Below are 20857 nucleotides of genomic sequence, written 5' to 3'. Positions count from 1 at the left end.
CGCTGCCGCTGCTTGCGGAGAGATGCCGGCATGCTGAAGCCTGGGCGTGCCGAGATCAGCGCGCCCAGGCTTCGCGGACCTCTCCGCAAAAAGCGGCAGCGCTGCCGCTGCTTGCGGAGAGATGCCGGCATGCTGAAGCCTGGGCGCGCCGAGATCAGCGCGCCCAAGCTTCGCGGACCTCTCCGCAAAAAGCGGCAGCGCTGCCGCTGCTTGCGGAGAGATGCCGGCATGCTGAAGCCTGGGCGCGCCGAGATCAGCGCGCCCAGGCTTCGCAGCCCCGCCCCCGGCATCGGGACATGGTCCCGATGGCGGGCGGCGGGGGGAGGCGTTCCCGCCCGTCCACCGGCATCGGGGCATGGTCCTGATGGCGGGCGGCGGGGGGAGGCGTTCCCGCCCGTCCACTGGCATCGGGGCATGGTCCTGATGGCGGGCGGCGGGGGGAGGCGTTCCCGCCCCACCGCCCGGCATCGGGGCATGGTCCGGGGCTTTTAAATTGCCCCGGAACAGCGGAGAAGTCCCCCGCTGTCCTGGGGCTTTTTAAAATGCTGGTGGGCGACAGCGGAGGCTTCGCTCCCGCCCGCCAGCATTTTAAGATCGCCCCGACAGCGGAGAAGTCCCCCGCTGTCCCGGGGCTTTTTAAAATGCTGGCGGGCGACAGCGGAGGCGCTTCCCCGCTGTCCCAGAGATTTCCCTATGGGCTTTCGTCTTGCGAAGCAAGCCCATAGGGAACTTCGTCTTGCGAAGCGCCTCCAAAACGGAAAACCCTTTCGTCTAGCGGGTTTTCCGTCTTGCGAGGCGTTCGTCTTGCGGGGTACCACTGTACCACTTGTTCCTGGCTTACCGCGCATGGTTTGTTTCTTGCTCGAGTCAAGCCTTGTGGTTTGTTTCTTCCACCTCTAGAAGCTAGCACACTGCTTGCTCACGGAAAGCAATAAGCCATGTCTTACTGTGACGTGCAGGCCAATGTGTTCATAATCATAAGGATACAGCAGCTTTAAAGTGTAGGTTTTCTAGGAATGTTTTGTTACAAATAATTTGATTAGCTAAGACTATCTGCAGAGACATCTAAACCATCGGCTCATAGGAATGTAAACATATTTTTTGTAGTGATTTGTTTGTGTGAACAGTTGTCTGAAAGAACTGGTGGCTAAAAATCTACCTTTATTGCAGTGCAGCAAGCCTGAGTGCAACCATTAGAAACTATTCTATATAGCATTTCTGACAACAGGCTTTAGCTTTGATTTAGAGAGCTGCCATCTACGTCGGTGTGAGATGCAAATACATTCTCCATATGCAGTACTAACCCTACCAACACACACACAAAGTATTTTGAAGGAAATGTCTTTCCTGATTCACTTAATAATTCTCAAGATACAAACTTTTAGCCCATATAAAAAATCTGATCTATACTGGAGCCAATCACAATATAGAAGTAAACAAATCCATTAATTAATCCCTTTCAAATGACCACTCATAAGTCTAAAAACTAGAGTAAGTGTAACTTATTGAACCTCACGGGATGCTGGCTGTGACCTGTGATGCTTTTATTAGAAAAGGTGCAGCGTGGAGTTTTCAAGTAAAAGCATGTATTCCTGTTGTTTTAAAACGACACACAATTAACTGTCCAGTTTAAAAATTGGACCCATGTTAACGTAGGTAGCTTGGAGACATTACACTAAAAAAAAAAGTTTTTTAAAAAACAAAACCTCTCCCGTTATAAATTAGAAACGAATGGTGTGATGGAACACAAGACATTGATCAGCGCTCCATCCTTTTGGTAGTTCACTCCACGCTTGTCACACAAACTGCTTGGTTTTCACATTGTGCAAGACTTGTCTGCTGGACCTTGGGAAGGAGAGGAAGGGCCCACGGTTGGGTTTGTTTTTGGAAGAACGATGGGCTTTGGCCTAAGGGCAGGCGGTTTCAGTTGCACCCCCATCCTGGGTGCCACCATGGGCTTGAAGGTACTCATAGTATCACTGGAAGAGCTGGTGCTACGCCGAATCTGAGGCTCGGTGCTTCTTAAGAGGACACTGTGGAGAGGGCTCAGGGATTCCGTGGAGGCGGTGCTGGAGGGGGAATTTTTCATTTGTTCCAAGGTATCCAGCACTACATCTGGGGCATGTTTTGCAGAGCTTTGACGTTCCAGTTCCCGGAGTTCATTCAGAGCTGTGTTCATTGTTTCTTCAATATCCTGTTCCAAGGGAAGAAGCAAGTTTGCTAAAGATTAATGAAATACCGAACACCAAAGATGGCACAGACCATTGCATTGAGCCTCCTCCCTACATCATGGTGGAAACCAAATCTCTTTCTCTCTCATGTGACAGTAAACATATTAACCAAGCACCAGTATTACTGAGGCACAGGAATGCCTCAATAACTAACTACATGTTTAGAAAATACCAAGAACACCATGTGTAGAACTATTCAGTCACAGCAAGGTGCAAGCAAGAACAATACCAGGTGTTTCCTGCTTATCTGAAGCACAATACCTATTTTTCAGATAATAGTAAAAAATATTCATGTTTTTATCCTTAGCGCTATACTTGGGGCTAGATGAACGAGTGCTACAGTGCTTATCCTGGGCAACAGAGAAGTGGACACGCTGCAAGAAATATGTGTCATTTGGGATTTGCTGTGCAGACTTGCTACTTTCCAAACTTTAAAAAGTAGTTTAAGAAATACTGATATTATATAAATGCTCTTCGCCATGAAGGCAAACCGGTTGGAATTCAATGCTGGGCCTATTCATGAGTACACCCACTGAAGTTAATAAACATGAAAAACTTAGGTTCATTGGATCTATTCCAAATAGGACTTAGCTGAATAGAATCCCCAAGGTTCAAAAAGGGATGTGAAAACATGTATGTTTTGTAGTTGATTTTTAAGGAGTGGAAGAGACTGGACAACGTGAGTATCTCCCGAGTTCCAAATATAAGGTGCAAACAGCATGAATTTAACATTAATATGACAATAAAAGGAAAGGTAGTGCAAAGATCATATTATGGGCAAGGAAGATTAGATGAAATGCAGAGTGAAGAACAGATATCTGTAGTTTAAGATGAAATTGAGGAATACAGTGGTACCTCACAAGACGAATGCCTCGCAAGACAAAAAACTCGCTGGACGAAAGGGTTTTTTGTTTTTTGAGCTGCTTCGCAAGACGATTTTCCCTATGGGCTTGCTTCGCAAGACGGAAACGTCTTGCAAGTTTGTTTCCTTTTTCTTAACACCGTTAATACAGTTGCGACTTGACTTCGAGGAGCAACTCGTAGAATGCGGTGTGGTAGCCTTTTTTGAGGTTTTTAAAGACTTTGGTGATTTTTGAAGCTTTTCCAAAACTTTCCCGACACCGTGCTTCGCAAGACAAAAAAAATCGCAAGACGACAAAACTCGCGGAACAAATTAATTTCGTCTTGCGAGGCACCACTGTACCAACAAAAAAGGCACTGAAGTAATCAAGTATGGATAAAATAAGAGAATTAGTAAGAGTCTCAGGGCTAACTTCTATCTTGCTCACCTTTATCATTAAGTATATCCAGCCATCATGTAAAGCACAGAATTAACTCAGAGGCATCCCTTTTTGTGTACCTGCACACATTACCAAGCTGATCTGAACACAACACAATCAAGGAACTAGAAATAAACACTAATAGCACAGCCACCAGATTGAGGTTATAGGCTTATTTATCTCAAAAGTTCACACTAACATTCCCTGTAGTAGAGAAAGCAACAACTCCTATGTTAACTCACAAGACACACCTGAGCAATTGCCTCTGGGTCAAGTGGTTTGTGATCATTGAAAACTGGGTATTGGCCAGATGATGTTGATCTTCTAATGGGTGGGCTGTCAATTTTCTTCAGGGATTCATGCCTACTAATATTGGTGAGGCTGCCATGACCAGGTCTTCGTCTCCTTTCTGGACTATCCGTATTGAGGCTGCGGTTTTGAAGGGCAGCACGAGAAGCGCTGTGGCTTGTCATACTGGGGGAGCCCAACTCCAGCGATGAATTGGCAAGGCTGTGCGGTTGATGAACTGGACAGTGTCCATCGCTGGTTCTGCCAGGGCGTCTGCCGGGAAGCGAGAGTTCAGTTCTCTTGCGCTGCCTGCACAGAGAGGCAAAGTGAAGACACAGGAAATCAAACGAAGAACTTACGAATCATACCTGTCAATACATGTTGCCCAACAAAATGTGTTGGTGTGATGAGTGTGAGTCCACCAGTTCAAATATTATCTCACCTATGAAGGTCTAGATCAGTGTTTCCCAGAGTGGGCGATACTGCCCCCTGGAGGGTGCTGGATCGATCTGGGGTGGTGGTGGTAGTAGCCTCAGGTGCAATTGGGGTGGAGCGTTGAATAATAATAAAGGGGCAGTGGAAGCATAAAGAAAGAAGCTAATAAAATTTTGAAAAACTATTTGTATAGGTTTCATCTGTTGTGTAATGACACTGGCCATTAGGTCAGGCACTGTTGTGGGATGACGGTAATGCCTCCCCCTGGATCTGGCGGTCGAGGTGGGGGGCTTTCCTGGGTTTGGGTGAACCCTTTTCAGCTGCACCCAGTCCCAGGAAGTGGATCACAGCTTGCCTACCTATTTGGCCAATGGCAGGCGGGCTGTGGCACCGCCCCTGCCCCTGGGGCAGATTGGACTGAACTGGCAGGGGGGCGCTGAGCAATTTTTTTTTTCTGAAAAGGGGGCAGTAGGCCAAATAAGTCTGGGAACCTGTGGTCTGGATGATCTTTGTCAAGCCGCTATATTTTATGCCTCAAACCTCCATGAACGAAAAATCGACAGTTGTTTCACGGATTGCCAAAATAACACATGTGGTGTGCTTTTAACGTTCTCAAGTGCAATATAAATGCCACATATTTAGTTAATGCTGAGTGCTCAGTTCAATTTACCTTCCAGAATATATTTCGGGTTGACGATCTGTGGGTGAGTTCATATCCTTAGAGGAGGACTTGTCCTCTGTTACTGGTCCACTGCTGGCTTCACTATCTGCTTTCTGGCTCAGTGTGTCTGAAAAGGTATCATCCCTGAGCAGAAAAGACAGGTGACAATTCTTGAGAAACCAATATTATTGGGTGGAAAGAGTAAGAGTGGTTCATGATCTTCCCCCTCTCCATTTTCAGTCATCTCATTCTCGTTAACAACCACTATACCCATTATATTCAAAGGCATTAGGTAGATATATAATCAAATGTCGGCCAATAGCAGGAATGCAATTGAAAAATTAGGAAGCTCTGCGGGGCCAGAAGAATATCCCCAGGTGAGCTTCTCTTTATAATTTGCCTTCTAGCTTCAGCTTTGTAGATGCTCCTAAGTGACATTTTGCCTTCCAAATGGCAACTGAGAAGGTATCATAATAAGGAAGCAAGCAATGTATCTTCCAATTAGCCTAACAACAGTGTTGAGACTTTTAGGAGCTGGAAAGCATGCTTTCTCAAAGAGGGAGCTGTATTTTTATTCAAATAGAATTCTGAAAAAGGCAGAGAAACAGGAATAGTGCAATCATATACAAAAAAACCTGTGGGCTGCAAATGACATAGAATTTGATCTTGAAAAGTGAGGATGGTTTCAGTTAAAACTAAGAATTCTCACCATATTGGATTTAGCAGCCCTCTTCCATTATTACAGCTGCTGTAAGCAGTGTTTCTGCTTATTTAAGTTATTTCTATACTGCTCTTCATATAAATATACTTCACGATATTTAGTGCTTTTTGTGTGTGATGATATTCACCAGTAAGAGGAACAGTCATTCCTCTTTTTTTGCTGCCTGTGGCGGCCATTTTATGCAGCCAGCTACAGCACTTTGATTATGTTATGAATACTAGCAGTTCGAAACCACATCAAAGTGCAAGTAGATAAATAGGTACCGCTCCAGCGGGAAGGTAAACAGCATTTCTGTGTGCTGCTCTGGTTTGCCAGAAGTGGCTTAGTCATGCTGGCCACATGACCCGGAAGCTGTACGCCGGCTCCCTCGGCCAATAAAGCGAGATGAGTGCCACAACCCCAGAGTCGGTCACGACTGGACCTAATGGTCAGGGGTCCCTTTACCTTTACCAGCAATAACAAAAAAGCACTGTCCAGGATGGTTCACAATAAGAAATTACAGTAAAATATATCACTATATGCTACCAGAGGGGAGAGGGAGAGAATGAAGAGATAAAGGAGGAAATGATGCTCAAACACTGATTGGCTCTTGGCAGCAGGAAATTGTCCTAGGGTCCCAGCTTCCACAAGCACTCCTGCCCGCTATCTGGAACCCCACTCCAGGGGCTCGTCCCCACAGCTTTGGTTTATGGGGCCTGTATAAAGTCTACAAATCAACCATCGGTACTTGACTAGACCCGTCTGATTTGGCATATGACAACTTCTAGGACACTGTGCACCACTTAGCTGTTCCTTACATATCTTGAACCACTATGTATTGGTGAGGTACAAGGCCATCAATTCCATTGTGTCTTCCTTCCCACCAGTCATCAGAAGCTCGATGATATAACAGCAGGGAGGCCCCTTTTTTAAAAGACAGCTCTCGTGCAGATCTTCCAACATAGTCAAACTTGGCAATAGCTTCTATTGGTTCACATTCTGTGGAGGGAAGATGAAGCACAATGTATTAGACCGGGGGGGGGGGGGACAGTACTCGGGAGGAAGAATTTCTCATAAGGAACACATAATGGATGCAAGCAAAGGTGAAGAGGGAAAGACATCCAGAAATGACATACTGTTGATCAAGAAAATAAGCCCCAATAGAATCTGTGGAGCTCTTTTTCTTGCCCTTACAATATTTCAAGTGACAGGGACAAAGAGAAGACTTGGGATCTGCAAGAAACTTAAGATTTTTGGAATGGTCAGTCGCACAATGAACAAGTGCTATTTTCTATCAGCTGTTTACAATGGCACCAACAATCCTGCATGAGACTTTTATGGGCTGCCTTCAGAGTTTTGATTCCCTGGAAGAAGCCATTTTAGAAACCAACTTCAGATCCAGATAATACTGTCATCAAGTTGTGGGATAATGATTCTATGATGAATCAGTCTCATGTAGCCAATACCCTTAACTCTAATTAAAGCATGAAGGGGTTAAGACCATAGAGTAAGCTGTGTTTACAAAAAACACCAACACAAGTTACAAAACCCTTTACAGAGATTTGATAAAAATAGGTCTTGTGAGCTTCAGTCAGTGTGAATACAGTTAGACCAAGGAACAAAATAGTTCCACCTTTGCAGCTCCTTTGAAATTACAATGACAGAACTACTTCCTTGACCCTTTTTTTATTTCCTTCACCTATCTATAAATACAGAGGAGATAGCACGGTATTCCAACAAAAACACTGCTTTTCTTTTGTGTGAATTCTACATCAGCCATGATCCATCTGTTTCGGGCTTCCTCAGGAAATTCACTCAGATTTCCTCTGGAAACGGATACTGTAAACTATTCTATTCGATGCGAATTAGAGCAAAATAAATTCTAAAATGCCTCAGATATTGCTGATGAAATATATATTTATATCTAGTTCGGAGGCTGCCAGTATGGAGACTGTTAAGTATTGATGTTTTTGCAGAGGACTTCCCTGGTACCCACAGGGTCCCCTCTCCCAACCCTCCCCCCTGCTGAAATTAGGCTTGAAAAAAGCACTCTTTTGCAGCCGATAGAATAAGCTAAATCTTGTGATGTGTGAGTGGTGCCCACAACAGATTCTTAGGGGGGGGGGGTTGAGGGGAAAGAACCGTTTCTTGTCCACTGTGGTCCAGCTGACCCCCCCCCCCCCAGCTGCTATTAAGCCAAAGCAAAATGCACAAATGGCACCTTCCTTCCCAGGACTAATACTAGCTCCCAAGGGGGAGTTTCAACAGCAACACACACGCCCCCCCACCAGAATCTGAAGCCAGGCTTTCAATTGATGGCTCAAAAAGAGCTGAGTCCCTGACCAGAAAGACGACTTTGGGTAAACCCCAAAGTAAAGCCAGTAAGGAAACCGAGGTGAAAAGAACCCTGACCAGAGGGAAGACTTCAAGTGAAGTTCTCTGTATGGCCTGTGAGTTAACTAAGATTAATGGTCCTTCTACTGGGATGTGGGTGGTGCTGTGGTCTAAACCACTGGGCTTGCCGATCAGAAGGTCGGCAGTTCGAATTCCTGCGATGGGGTGAGCTCCCATTGCTTGGTCCCAGCTCCTGCCAACCTAGCAGTTCGAAAGCACGCCAGTGCAAGTAGATAAATAGATACCACTATGATGGGAAGGTAAACAGAGTTTCCGTGCGCTGCTCTGGTATGCCAGAAGCGGCTAAGTCATGCTGGCCACATGACCCGGAAAAACTGTCTGTGGACAAACGTCGGCTCCCTCGGCCAGTAAAGTGAGATGAGTGCCACAACCCCAGAGTCGGCTGCGACTGGACTTAACTGTCAGGGGTCCTTTACCTTTTTTAATGGTCTTTCTGTAAATAGTGGAGGGGCAGGAAGATGAGTGCGAAGGTCTGGGTCCATGGCACGATGGAGCAAGCCGAGGCCTGAGTGCTCATGCACACCTGGAGCCAGGTGCGCGAATGCCGAAGGAAACGGGCCTCCAGAGACCCTGTTGACTTCCTCCCCCCCTTCCGCATTTACTTAAAAGCAGCAACGCAAACCACAGCACTGTGCACAAAATAGTTTAAAATGGCACTTAGAACGTGACACCGAGCCAGAAATTTGTGCTGAAATGCAGAATTCTTTCACTTGACCTTCCTTCTAACTGTGTTACGCAGGAAAGAAGCAAGGAAACAGCTGGCCAATGACAGGCAGATCAGTGTTAACAACAAAAACAAGAAATACACAAAAAAGAAAGGGGACACTGTGCCAGAGATTCTTCATTTAAAAGGAGAGGTGATGAGGAAAACAGCATTTCCTTCATCAATGACATATACATGGAAGAGGGAGGGGGGAAAGGCAAAGAACACAAGGGGCCTACCATCTTCACTGGTGTGTGGTCCTGTACCAGCATCTAGGTCCACTTCTTCTAAGGTACCATGTTCACTATAAGGACTATCACTGTTGAGACAGTACCATATGGATTAATACCTTATGAATGGACACATTTATCATTAAAAAAAATCAACTAAGCTGCCGTATTATTAGCATCCTGCTCCTGCAAACACCACTTAACATATTCAGTTAAGACAAAGCACTCCTAGAATCTTAAAACACTTATTACCTCTTTTCTTTTTTAATCTAGATGTCAGATAATCTCCTTAGTATTATTTCTCTCTCTCTCTCTCTCTCAACATCATCTTCTTTTTAAATTGGATAGTGTTATGTAACCTGGACAGTGTTATATGAAGGGGTGTGTGTGTCAAAAGGTTGCCTTAATGGAATGCTGCCTAAAGAGACAAACTAGAATTCCTTCTAGTTACAGGCAAACCTGTGTAATATTAGTCTGGGTTTAAAATCCAAAAGCAGTCTCCAAAGAAGGCAACTGGGAGCAGTAGAGAGGTTGTAGGGAAAGGAGGAAGCAAAGAGATCTTTAATCCGTTCCCTGATGTTCATTTTCCTACTCCAAAACAGCTGTTTCTGAACTCTCCTTCCTCAAGATACTATAGATTTTTTTTTAAAGAAAAGACTGTCAAGATAATGTTACAAGCATCTGTGTGTAACATCTAGTTTGACCCTGAATACTGGCGCCTGGTGTCCTGATCTCAACACTCTTCAGTGACAGAAAATCACAATGGAAAAAGAATCAATTTTGCTCTGTGGCATCAGTTTCATGTTCCAACCCACAAGGGATGAACTGATGACACTTTAAAAACGTGTAAGGCCAACTGCACCAGAAAAAGCTCCAATATGGAAATGGTATGGGTCACAAAGTATTACTCTTATTTGATGTATTTTCAGCTTTTCTCATTTTAAAGCCCACCACCTTGTTTTAAGTGACAGGTCTTTAAGCGACAGGGATAGGGTTAGCTGTCTGAATTTATCAGGAAAAGAATGAATTGATGATGTTTTGCCATTTCAGAGATTGCGTCTTGAACACGAAGTACCCTAAAAACTTACTAATTGTTTTCAGATAAATGGGAGAAATTTTATTTTAACTATCACTAGATAGGCCAACTGGGAGTAGCTGATGTTCAATAAAACCAGCCAAAAGATCTTATTTATTTTTAATGCAAATAACAATCATGCTAAATCTGTTCAGCCCTAAAGGACACTTTGTAGTCATCTTTCCCACAAATTGGTCCTCAATGCAGCTTGCAATAAAATAATTAAAGACAGAATAACAGCAGCATAAGCACTAATTTTTTTAAAAAATAATGAAATGGTGCTAAAACTAAGGAAGAGATAACAAGGCAGTTTGCTTAAAAATGACTACCTGGAACGCACAAAATCTGACCAAACTGGCATGCTTTTACGAAAGGCACAAACATCTGCTTTTATGTAACATGGCCATTTATGCTGATACCATTTCCCTGTCAAGTAGACCTTAATCAACTGGCTTTTAAAACCACTAAAATGATATTAGGCATAATTTCACGTAGCTGACAGACTGGAAAACACGTGGGCCACAAGCAGACTTGCTCAACCTGACAAGTTTTATTTTAGAGAAAAAACAGCTGTGGGTCATCAAGTCAGAATACGTTTTAGGTCTAGACCCCAATGCCAGTTTTCTGCTGAAAAATAGGGTTTATTTTTATTTAAGCCATTTTTAAAAAAATATTTTATTTATTTCATAAAATTCATATACTGCCTGGTTGTCAAAAGCCTCCACGCAGTTCACAAAAACCACTTACTTTTAAGACAGCTTACTATCAAGAGATCTTGAAGTAGTTTCCACATAAAAAAGTAAGTAATATACAGGCATACAAATATTTGATAACTGTGTTGTATATTTATGTACTTGGATTTCCTTTTTACTTAAAGGTAAAGGTAAAGGGACCCCTGACCATTAGGTCCAGTCGTGGCCGACTCTGGGGTTGCGACGCTCATCTCGCTTTATTGGCCGAGGGAGCCAGCGTACAGCTTCCGGGTCATGTGGCCAGCAGGACTAAGCCACTTCTGGCAAACCAGAGCAGCGCACGGAAATGCCGTTTACCTTCCCGCCGGAGCGGTACCTATTTATCTACTTGCACTTTGACGTGCTTTCAAACTGCTAGGTTGGCAGGAGCAGGGACCAAGCCACGGGAGCTCACCCTGTCACGGGGATTCGAACCGCCGACCTTCCAATCGGCAAGTCCTAGGCTCTGTGGTTTAACCCACAGTGCCACCCGCGTCCCTCCTTTTTACTTAAGTATACCATAAATATACAACGCAGCACAATATCCATTTGAGCAACAATAAAATTTTAAGATAAAATTCTTAAAAAAGTAAAAGGAAAGCATATTATCACTTGTTTCCTTCTGGCTGCTTGTTGCCCATGGCAGCACTGTTTACTGCAAAAGGGAGGAATCGGGAGCCAGGCAGGGGGCAAATTTCAGTAAAAGACTGGTGTGGACCCTGACCTGGTTAAACAAGTGACTAACGTCACACATTGTTTGGCCCAGAGTTACAGGTATCTATAGCTTTTTTTTTTTTAAAAAAAATGGTAAACGGGTGAAACTTTTCACACACTAAAAGTCATTCATACCAAACTGAAGCAATCCGACCTGGGCAAAAGAATGAAGAGCTTACCAGTATTCGTCACCAGCCATACATTTCTCATAAACGGGGCCATCCAGCTCCTTAGAATCTGGAAAAATGGTTTCATGGTGAATGATGATAGTTTTGATTATTTCGTTCACGTGAGCCTGACACGACACTTGCTCCTGAATGTCTGGAACAGGCATCAACGTTGGGCCAAAACAAATGGCCAGGTTATACGGATCCATCATATTTTCATCGCTGTACTGCGAAAGGCTGTTTTAAAAAAGGGGAAAGAAGAAGAGGGTTCTGGGATCGTTATGTGACCTTCCGAAACAAAAACGCATGCTTAAGCTGCATACACAATATTACTCAACCCACCCGCCACAAGCGGGTTGCTTAATCTTGCACTGGAATGCCGTAAGAGCAATTTAATTAAAAGATCTTTTTGTGACAGGCTGACATGAAGATATATGGGTTACTTGAATGACTGAGAATAATTGGTGAGAAGATGTATGGGTAACACTACACTGGGGCTGAAGATCTAAAGCCGAGATCATGAGATGGGATGCCCAATGTTGAGAGGTGATAGGAACTGCAACTCAACAGTATCTGAACAGTTACAGCTCGAAGATAAAACTTGCAGAAATGTAACAGGCACAAGAGGTTTTCTAGCCCTGAAAACCTTGCACCTGGTGCTGTCAAGGACACAGGAGTTGAACCAAAACTGCATTGAAACCAAACTACATTTTGTTCATGTAAATATAGCCTGACACTCTCAAGGGCTATTTCAAACTTTCAGTTTTCAATCTCCTTTCTATAGTGATGGAAATGAGGATTCATATATTGCTATATCATCCTGAAGCAGCTGTTGAGGATAACTTAAGCGTTTATTACAACTGAAGCTTCAAATAATAATTATTATTCTTCTCCTCAATTATGCAAATATTTTGGGCAGTTCATTTTACATTTGCACAACTGCTGCATTCAAGTCATTCCTATTACAGTGAGCTATCTCAGTTCAGGGTAAAAATTATTCCAGTTTGTTTGGAAATCATGGCTTTGCTGCCAACTGAAATATTCTCCTCTGTTAAAATGAAGGAGAATTAAAGATCAATAGAGTGCTTCTGATCGGAAGTTAATGTACTTACTGATTGAGGAAAGCAAAAAGATATCTTAGCACTATAAGGACTGATCTGGGCAAAGTCAGGAGGAGTTTTCGTATGTGAAGAGCTCTCTCATAGAGATTTTCTATTCCTGCAACATACAAGTAGACAACATACAAGTAAAATCATTGGCTATGTGACGGTACAGTATACGGCACGAAGAAGAAGAAGAAGAGGAGGAGGAGTAGTAGTTTGGATTTGATATCCCGCTTTATCACTACCCTAAGGAGTCTCAAAGCGGCTAACATTCTCCTTTCCCTTCCTCCCCCACAACAAACACTCTGTGAGGTGAGTGGGGCTGAGAGACTTCAAAGAAGTGTGACTAGCCCAAGGTCACCCAGCAGCTGCATGTGGAGGAGCGGAGACGCGAACCCGGTTCCCCAGATTACGAGACTACCGCTCTTAACCACTACACCACACTGGCTCATTTCTAGGGCATCATTTCTAACATTTCCTACTACAGTGGTACCTCGGGTTAAGAACTTAATTCGTTCTGGAGGTCCGTTCTTAACCTGAAACTGTTCTTAACCTGAAACACCACTTTAGCTAATGGGGCCTCCCGCTGCCGCCACGCTGCCGGAGCACGATTTCTGTTCTCATCCTAAAGCAAAGTGCTTGACCCGAGGTACTATTTCTGGGTTAGTGGAATCTGTAACCTGAAGCATATGTAACCTGAAGCATATGTAACCCGAGGTACCACTGTAATATTGCTGATCTCATCAAGCTCCAGCTGATAGCAAATGGCCAATTAAACTCTTTAGCGTATTTTGCCCATATCTGGAATAATTCTAAACTGGGGGAATAAACTCTGCTTCCCTTCTGACCAGAACATCTTGTCACTCAAAGGAACAGTCATCCCCTTTTTCTGCAGGTACATAGGATTCTCAGACACCTTGGCTATGGTCACAAGCCTGTTAAGATGATTTATTCACCTTAAATCTGGTCCAGTTCCTACCCTCACATGCCCTCCATTGGCTGGCGGGGGAGTCAGGATGCATGCAGGGGGAGACGAGAAAATTTTTTCCATTGGGCAAGGGGGAAAAGTTGCACGGACAAAACGTTTGTAGCAGGGCAGCACTGAATTTCACTATATCTCCTGTGTTCTGGAAAGGCAGTGTGCCTGCTACAACGAGGTCAACGGTACATTGAGAGCAGATTCAGAAATATGTATAAATACACATATATTAACTGCAGAGGATAGCAAACTGTCTTACGGAAATTGGTTGGCGGGACTTCTGAGGTGCTAGTGAATTTATTAGTAAGTAACTTTACAAGCTGTTAAAACAAATTTAACTTACTGACACAAGAAATAAGATCATTAAATCTTTCCTTAGGAAAGACAGGGTTCTCCAGCCCTCGGAAATAGAGCTTCAGTACTCCAGCAACTGAGTTAATGTCATGATTACTTTGGTCATCTGCCAAAGGATTTTCACCTGCAAAAATAAATCAAGTTAAATACTTAATATAGGCATTCTAGCTGAACAGCATTTTACTACCTAGTAGGATCCTGAGCTGTATTAAATAAATAATAACTGGTTTAGTTAAGTCCAATCTTCGATTAAAATGAATGTAAGAGAGTAAAATAAACATTCCTCTTAATTGCATAGGCTAGGCATGCCTTGAGTCATCAGCTGAGAAAAAAGTTTAATGGGTCAGACATGCAATAAATCCATATGGTCTATTTATGGACTATTGCACCTACTCAAAACTAGTCCCACTGAAATAAAGATCTAATAAAATGGTCTGAGGATTGCAGCATGCGTCAAGTAAGTCTTTGCAACCATTTGTTCAGTCAAGTCACATACCAAGCAAATATAGATGTCTTCAAGGTGCACATCTTTCTTAGCGCCGAAAAAAGTAATTAAAGAGATTTCAAGAACATGCGGACTGCTGTGTATTGTGATGAGAAAAATGGATTCTAAATGCCATCCCCCAGTGGAAAAGATCGAGATTTCAGACCGTAAAATGTGTTTAAAAGGGGGATGCTAGTAGTTGAAAGGTTGTTGGTTGGGTAACTGTTTTCAGTTTAGGTAGCTTTAAAAGCTAAAGCAAGATGCTTAGCACTTCACTGCAGCTGATATTTGAGAAAGTCAACAATTTATATTGATTTAATACCTAGACTTTTTTTTTAAAGCGACAAACGCTGTAATATTTCCTCATAGGTAGGTGCCTTATGTGTATTCTTTGAGGCACCTGCTAAAAACTGTTCTGTTTCAGCAAGCCTGCCCCAGATATGTAAATAAAGCTGACAAATATTTTAACCTGTAATTTCAATCTATTATGTATATTTTTAAACCACTGTTTTTTCGTATTTTAATTTTGTTTTTTATTGACAATTTAGAATCAACGTATATTTTGTATTATCTGCAAACCACATAGCAGATTTATTTCATGGTTAAGCGGCATATGCGTTTCATTAGATTAAACATCTAATATTTTGTTCGTTTAAATAAATAAAAACACGTGAGCTCCTCCACTCCCTCGATCTTTTTTGTTGCTCCTTTTCTGTATCTTTTCGAGCTCTACAATATATACTTTTGAGGCGAGGCAACAGGAATTGAACATAGTTTCTCCAAGAGTGGTTGCAATGCTATGACACGAGCAGTTTTGTTTCTGATCTCTTTCCTAAGGTAAAGGGACCCCTGACAATTAGGTCCAGTCGTGACCGACTCTGAGGTTGCGGCGCTCATCTCGCTTTATTGGCTGAGGGAGCTGACGTACAGCTTCCGGGTCATGTGGCCAGCATGACTAAACCGCTTCTGGCGAACCAGAGAAGTGCACGGAAACGCTGTTTACCTTCCCGCTGGAGCGGTACCTATTTATCTACTTGCACTGGTGTGCTTTCGAACTGCTAGGTTGGCAGGAGCAGAGACGGAGCAACAGGAGCTCACCCCGTCACGGGGATTCGAACCGCCGACCTTCTGATCAGCAAGTCCTAGGCTCTGTGGTTTAACCCACAGCGCCACCCGCGTCCCTGATCTCTTTCCTAATGATCCTTTTAACACGGAATGTTTCAGTGGGAACTGTTCAAATGAGAAACGAAGGCGGTCACTTGCTTTGGCTGAGGGGGAAAAGTAGCTGCCTTAAGTGAGCAGATGAGTGCATGACCTGAAGCTAAAGCAGTGAAAAAGAGGCATACGTGCATGAAAGGAGAGAGTAGCTAGAAGTGAAAAGAATAAAGTGGTATTAATATTAATGTGCAAAAGAAGAACTGCGTAGGAAAGAAGTGGCATGGAAGCTACAACACAAGTAAGGTTTTGTGGCTGACAATTTTACAGAAATTTACCCATGCCACTTAACATGTAAGGTACTGGAAGCAATTATTACTAAAGTCTTTGGCTGCTCACATGACCTTGTAATAATTTAAAATGTACAGTTTGCACAAGGACTTCCACTTGCACGATGGAATCGTCCCTCCCTCTATATTTCCTGAATGTGTTTGGGGAGTCTGAAGAAAGTTTTGGGGAATGGAGAGAGGAAGGCGAGGCAGTTTAAGTTCCACTGAAAAAGCAGGAAGTCCTTGTGCAAGTGGGACAACTTCATTTCATATAACCCTTAATAATAAGGAGGGCTTAGCCAAATTCATTAATTTAAAAAAATGGTTGTGCAAAAACAATCCACAAATAAGTGTTTCAGCATGATTTGATTCTTGTGTATTCCTGATTTGGAGACCTGAACTGATCCCCCCCCCCCTCATTTTATTTAAAGGACTGACTTTTCTCCATGGATCTACTTGAATAAAAAAACAATCTGTAAATGTCTGGCTGTAAATTAAAATGTGGGCAGCCATATCCCCAAAGAGGGCACACGTTATTATACTTTTAAGTAACTTTCACAGTTCTATCAGTATCTAAGATAATTGCTGGAGCCCAAAGGTTCAAATCCTGACGTGGTCACACACTTAAATTTCCATGTTGACTTTCACAATCACATTTCAGTATGCATACATATGGGAGATAAAACGCCTGAAGCCCTTCTCGCTATTGTTGAAAGCTCCTTGTTGCTGAAAAGCTGGAAAGGTTCTAGCTAAGTCCTGGGACGAGTGTACCATATGCTGAATTTATGAATGGGGTCATTTTTTTATTCTAGTAAAAGCCATGTCTTGGAAAGCCACTTTGTGGGACTTGACCCTAGTCCTAAGCAGAGTCTGAAAGACATTAAGAGAAAGTCCATACCTTGCCCATGGCTGGCTTTGGATCTGCTGAACCAGTACACTAAACTGCTGCCACCTGAATGTGTTGCACCCATGAACTGCTTACACGCCTTCTGCAGGAATCTGCATGTTACCCTAAGGTATTACAGTATCCGTATTGCTGAAACAGCCCCCCACAAGGACAGAGATGCAGAATCTGTCAAACGGGCCGCCGTCCGGCGTATCTGCTTATCAGGACACACCACTGTGTGCATTAACGATTAAGTTTCAAGGAACGGAAGCATTTCTGTGTGGTTAAAAGGTTTAGAACGCTGGCTCTCACGTTACCGAAATGGAACAAAATACAATTATGTATGCATGGCAGAAAATATAATTACCTCTCTCAAATGAATTTTTAATATCATTGACTTCCACCTGGGAGCCAGATACTCTGAAAATGCCCTGGTGCTGGAGACCTGAAAAACAAGAGCAAGAAAGAAATATGCGTCATTAAATTGGGTACCAAGTTATTTCAAATCAGGAGGAAATACTGACTTGTTACTGATTTATTAGACATATAACCTGTTTTGTTTCTTGTTTTTTTAAAAAAGCAGTTTACACCATTTTGAAACACAATTCTGACTTCTAATGCCACAATTCTCACCATGTCTACTGAGAAGTAAGTCCTATTGAATTCAGTAAGTGGAGGTAGGACTGAAGCCATACCCTCCTCCTCTCTCTCAACTTCCTCTCTTAGCTTGCTCCTGACCCTTTTCCCCTGCCCATTCTTTGCTTCTGCCATTATACTGTGTACATTCTATTCATAATTCCATTCTTTTTGCTGCCTTTCCACAGCCTCACTGTCCCTGTTGTTTTATGAATGTGTTGTTCCACACTAGGCTTTATTCTAGAGCTCCTCACATTGCCATACTGTGAGCCTCCTTAATGCTGGATTAAAGCTTTACGACCTTCTCTGGCTGTAATTAGAAAGTGACTTAAACATCAGAAAAAAGCATAATTATTAATAAGCACAATATTCTGAAGAAACACCAACTAGGATTAAGTAAAATTGAATTTTGGAACTCACCATACAAGTTGATAAACCGGATGCAGCTTTCTACAATGAGGGGGATTACTTGCCCAGAGTCCTATGAAGGAAGAAAAATCACCCAAAATATACCACAAATAATATAAGAGAGATTATCTCTGCAAATAGGAATTATCACTATTAGGAATCAGCCTCAAACTCATAATGATCTGTAAACACAAACCTCACTAGAACCATGCTCGTTCCAGTAATGCATTTGAGAATCAAAGGCTTTATCTTAAAAAAATAAAATCTTTCCAAACTGAATTATCTTCCTCAGTTTGTCAGGAGCAGAAAGTAATGCACAGCCTTTATAAGTATGCATTCTGTATGTTTTTCTTGAAGGCAGCTGACCAAATGTGATAGCAAGTACCTTAAAAAAACTGGACTCTTTGCTAACAGTGACAAGGAAACCACATTGGAAATATAGAATCTTGACTTGGGAGCATGAAGAGTTGTCAGCATTTTTCAGAACTCCAGTTCAGATGTAACAACCTTGATCTAATAAATCTTACCAAGAATTAATGTGCTTCTGTGTTCCCCCCTTTTTCTTTCTTCTTTTGCTTGTGTATTTCTAGGGTTTCTCAAACTACAGTTTAAGAACCACAGTTTCCTGTTACACCTGAGCTGGGAAACTGTGGCTTGATCTCTGTTTATTAATCAGAATATAAAACCAGGAGCAAGAAAGATGTACAGAATCTTCAAAGATGAAGAGTATGCAGACACTACACTCAGCCTAATACAGTCGTACCTTGGAAGTTGAACGGAATCTGTTCTAGAAGTCTGTTTGACTTCCAAAACGTTTGGAAACCAAAGTGTGGCTTCTGATTGGCTGCAGGAAGCTCCTGCAGCCAATCAGAAGCCGCAGAAGCCCCATCGGACGTTCAGGTTCCAAAGAACGTTCACCAGCCAGAACACTCACTTCCGGGTTTGCGGCGTTTGGGAGCCAAAACGTCCGAATACCAAGGCATTTGGAATCCAAGGTACGACTGTAAACCATAGTTTATTAGGTTATTACACTTGAACTCGTCCTATGTATTAGATTACAAATGTAGTGCCTTATGCCTTGTATTAGTTTTATGCCTTAATATAATTTATGATGATGCTATACTGCTATGACATATGGCCCAAATAAATAATAACAGAAAAAATTACTCGTAATTAGTTAAGCAACTGCTTTGGCCACTGGGCCCCTGTAGCCTAGGGCTGCCCTCGCTTCAACATCCTTGCAGTCCTAAGAGCATCTTCATTAAGCTATTCAAGGGAAATAAACAGCAATGCTATAGTTTTACAAAATTAATAAATGCATATATATAGAGAGAGAGAGGGAGGGAGAGGGGAAATTTATATAAACCACATTCACCTTTGCAAAGCTGAAATATGCAAGGAATGTAAAGCAACCCCAAGGGTATTGTTTGCAGTAAGAAATTTCAAGATTAAAATGAATGCACCGTTAAATGTATTTCCATAGCATTATGAAATGGTTTGCTAAAATTTCACCTAATTCAATGCAATCACAAAAGCTGTCATAGATTTTTCAGTCCCTTTACAGGAAGTTACTACAAGAAGGAATCCATTACTCAAGGTTACTATGGGATGACATGAACTGAAATAATGCATTTACCATTTTGTTAATGAGAAAAATGTTCTCACAGATGATCCCTGGGGTTTTTCCACCACCCCTGGAAAGCCCGGTGTGCTTTTTTTAATGGGCAAATGCCAGGAAGTACTAAGCACCACCCCCTGCCCCAATCACTATAAGTTCACCCCAAATTTCAGCCTCCCACAGCCGATTTTGTTATCCAAGCAAAGAAGCAAACAAGATGCAGGAGGGTCTGCCTAGACATAATTTGGCCTCAATTTGTCAGAGTATTACTACAGCTGTTCTCCTGCCGCTGCTATGAAAACTACATAGTTAGTATTCTGAAGGCATATCTGTGTTCTGTCACTAGCTCTATGGGGGAAAGCAATTATCCTCTCTCTTTTTCTGATTAATAGTTTTCACATCCATTGTCTCCTAATGTTTTTTACAATGTTTGGATTTTGACTTTAGTACAAGAAGGCCAGGATAATTTTACCTCCTGGGTATTAGAGGCTAGTCATATGCCTGCTATTAAGCTTCCGTCTATGCTTTAGTTGAAATTCCTGCATTGCAGGGGGTTGGACTAGATGACCCTCAGGGTCTCTTCCAATTCTATGATTCTGGTGGCTAGCATTTTGATAGAGTGCCTGTACCTTGTACGGACCCCAAAGGGAGCAGACAATGAATCTCTGTGTGAAAAGAAGCCCTGCACATTAATCCTAGGGTCTTTGTAAACAGAGGCCAAATCACTCAGAGTAATTAATGAACACAGGCTCATTTCCTTTACTACAGACACTTCCAGGTGCTACAACTAGCAGATAAATAGAGCCAAACTGGAAATGAGAGACGTGACACTAGGAAGGAGCAAACTACTTTGGAGTTGCCATCACAAGTTTTTGTATGATGCCTTCTGATCCTGCCAGCTTGTTTGGACTAGCATTAGTTGGTTAAGAAATCAGTACAGTCCCCATGTGAATGACAGGAGTATGTGGCATGCTGATGAGCCACAAAACTGATTTGAAGAATTGCTACGGTCAAGTTCAGCACCTTAAAATCCTACTGAGGGCAATGGATCTTAAAAGTTCAACAGGGTATGCATTTATTTCAAAAGGATCCCATATTATTTGGAAAGATGACCTCCCATTTGTCCATCATGCTGCCAAAGGGATAAAAAGAACACATGGGCCAGAAAGCCCATAGTAAATGCATACCCTGGACCCAATCGCAGCTGTGAATGACTTATGGTTAAAAATATATAGCTTATTTTATAAATTGAGAGAAGATCCGTATACAAAGCAT

General features: G+C 42.6%; 1 protein-coding gene across 3 annotated transcripts in view; it reads right to left on the bottom strand.

The window, feature by feature from the left end:
- Window positions 1-826: 826 nt before the first annotated feature.
- The window catches only part of SRGAP1 (SLIT-ROBO Rho GTPase activating protein 1), a 110687-nt gene continuing 90656 nt past the window's right edge, over window positions 827-20857 (bottom strand). For all 3 annotated transcript variants that reach the window (XM_028745350.2, XM_077934685.1, XM_077934686.1), the window contains 10 exons: window positions 17977-18037; window positions 17288-17365; window positions 14056-14190; window positions 12743-12848; window positions 11643-11867; window positions 8953-9032; window positions 6414-6594; window positions 4905-5039; window positions 3763-4108; window positions 827-2194 (listed from right to left, as the gene is read on the bottom strand). In XM_028745350.2, the coding sequence (XP_028601183.2) occupies window positions 1817-2194; window positions 3763-4108; window positions 4905-5039; window positions 6414-6594; window positions 8953-9032; window positions 11643-11867; window positions 12743-12848; window positions 14056-14190; window positions 17288-17365; window positions 17977-18037 (1725 nt within the window). In that variant the 3' untranslated portion in view covers window positions 827-1816. The remainder of the gene's footprint in view (window positions 2195-3762; window positions 4109-4904; window positions 5040-6413; window positions 6595-8952; window positions 9033-11642; window positions 11868-12742; window positions 12849-14055; window positions 14191-17287; window positions 17366-17976; window positions 18038-20857) is intronic.

Source organism: Podarcis muralis, chromosome 10 (genome assembly GCF_964188315.1).
Source record: "Podarcis muralis chromosome 10, rPodMur119.hap1.1, whole genome shotgun sequence".
NCBI lineage: Eukaryota > Metazoa > Chordata > Lepidosauria > Squamata > Lacertidae > Podarcis > Podarcis muralis.
The sequence above is the reverse complement of the archived record's forward strand: the minus strand, read 5'-3'. Positions and strand labels throughout refer to the sequence as shown.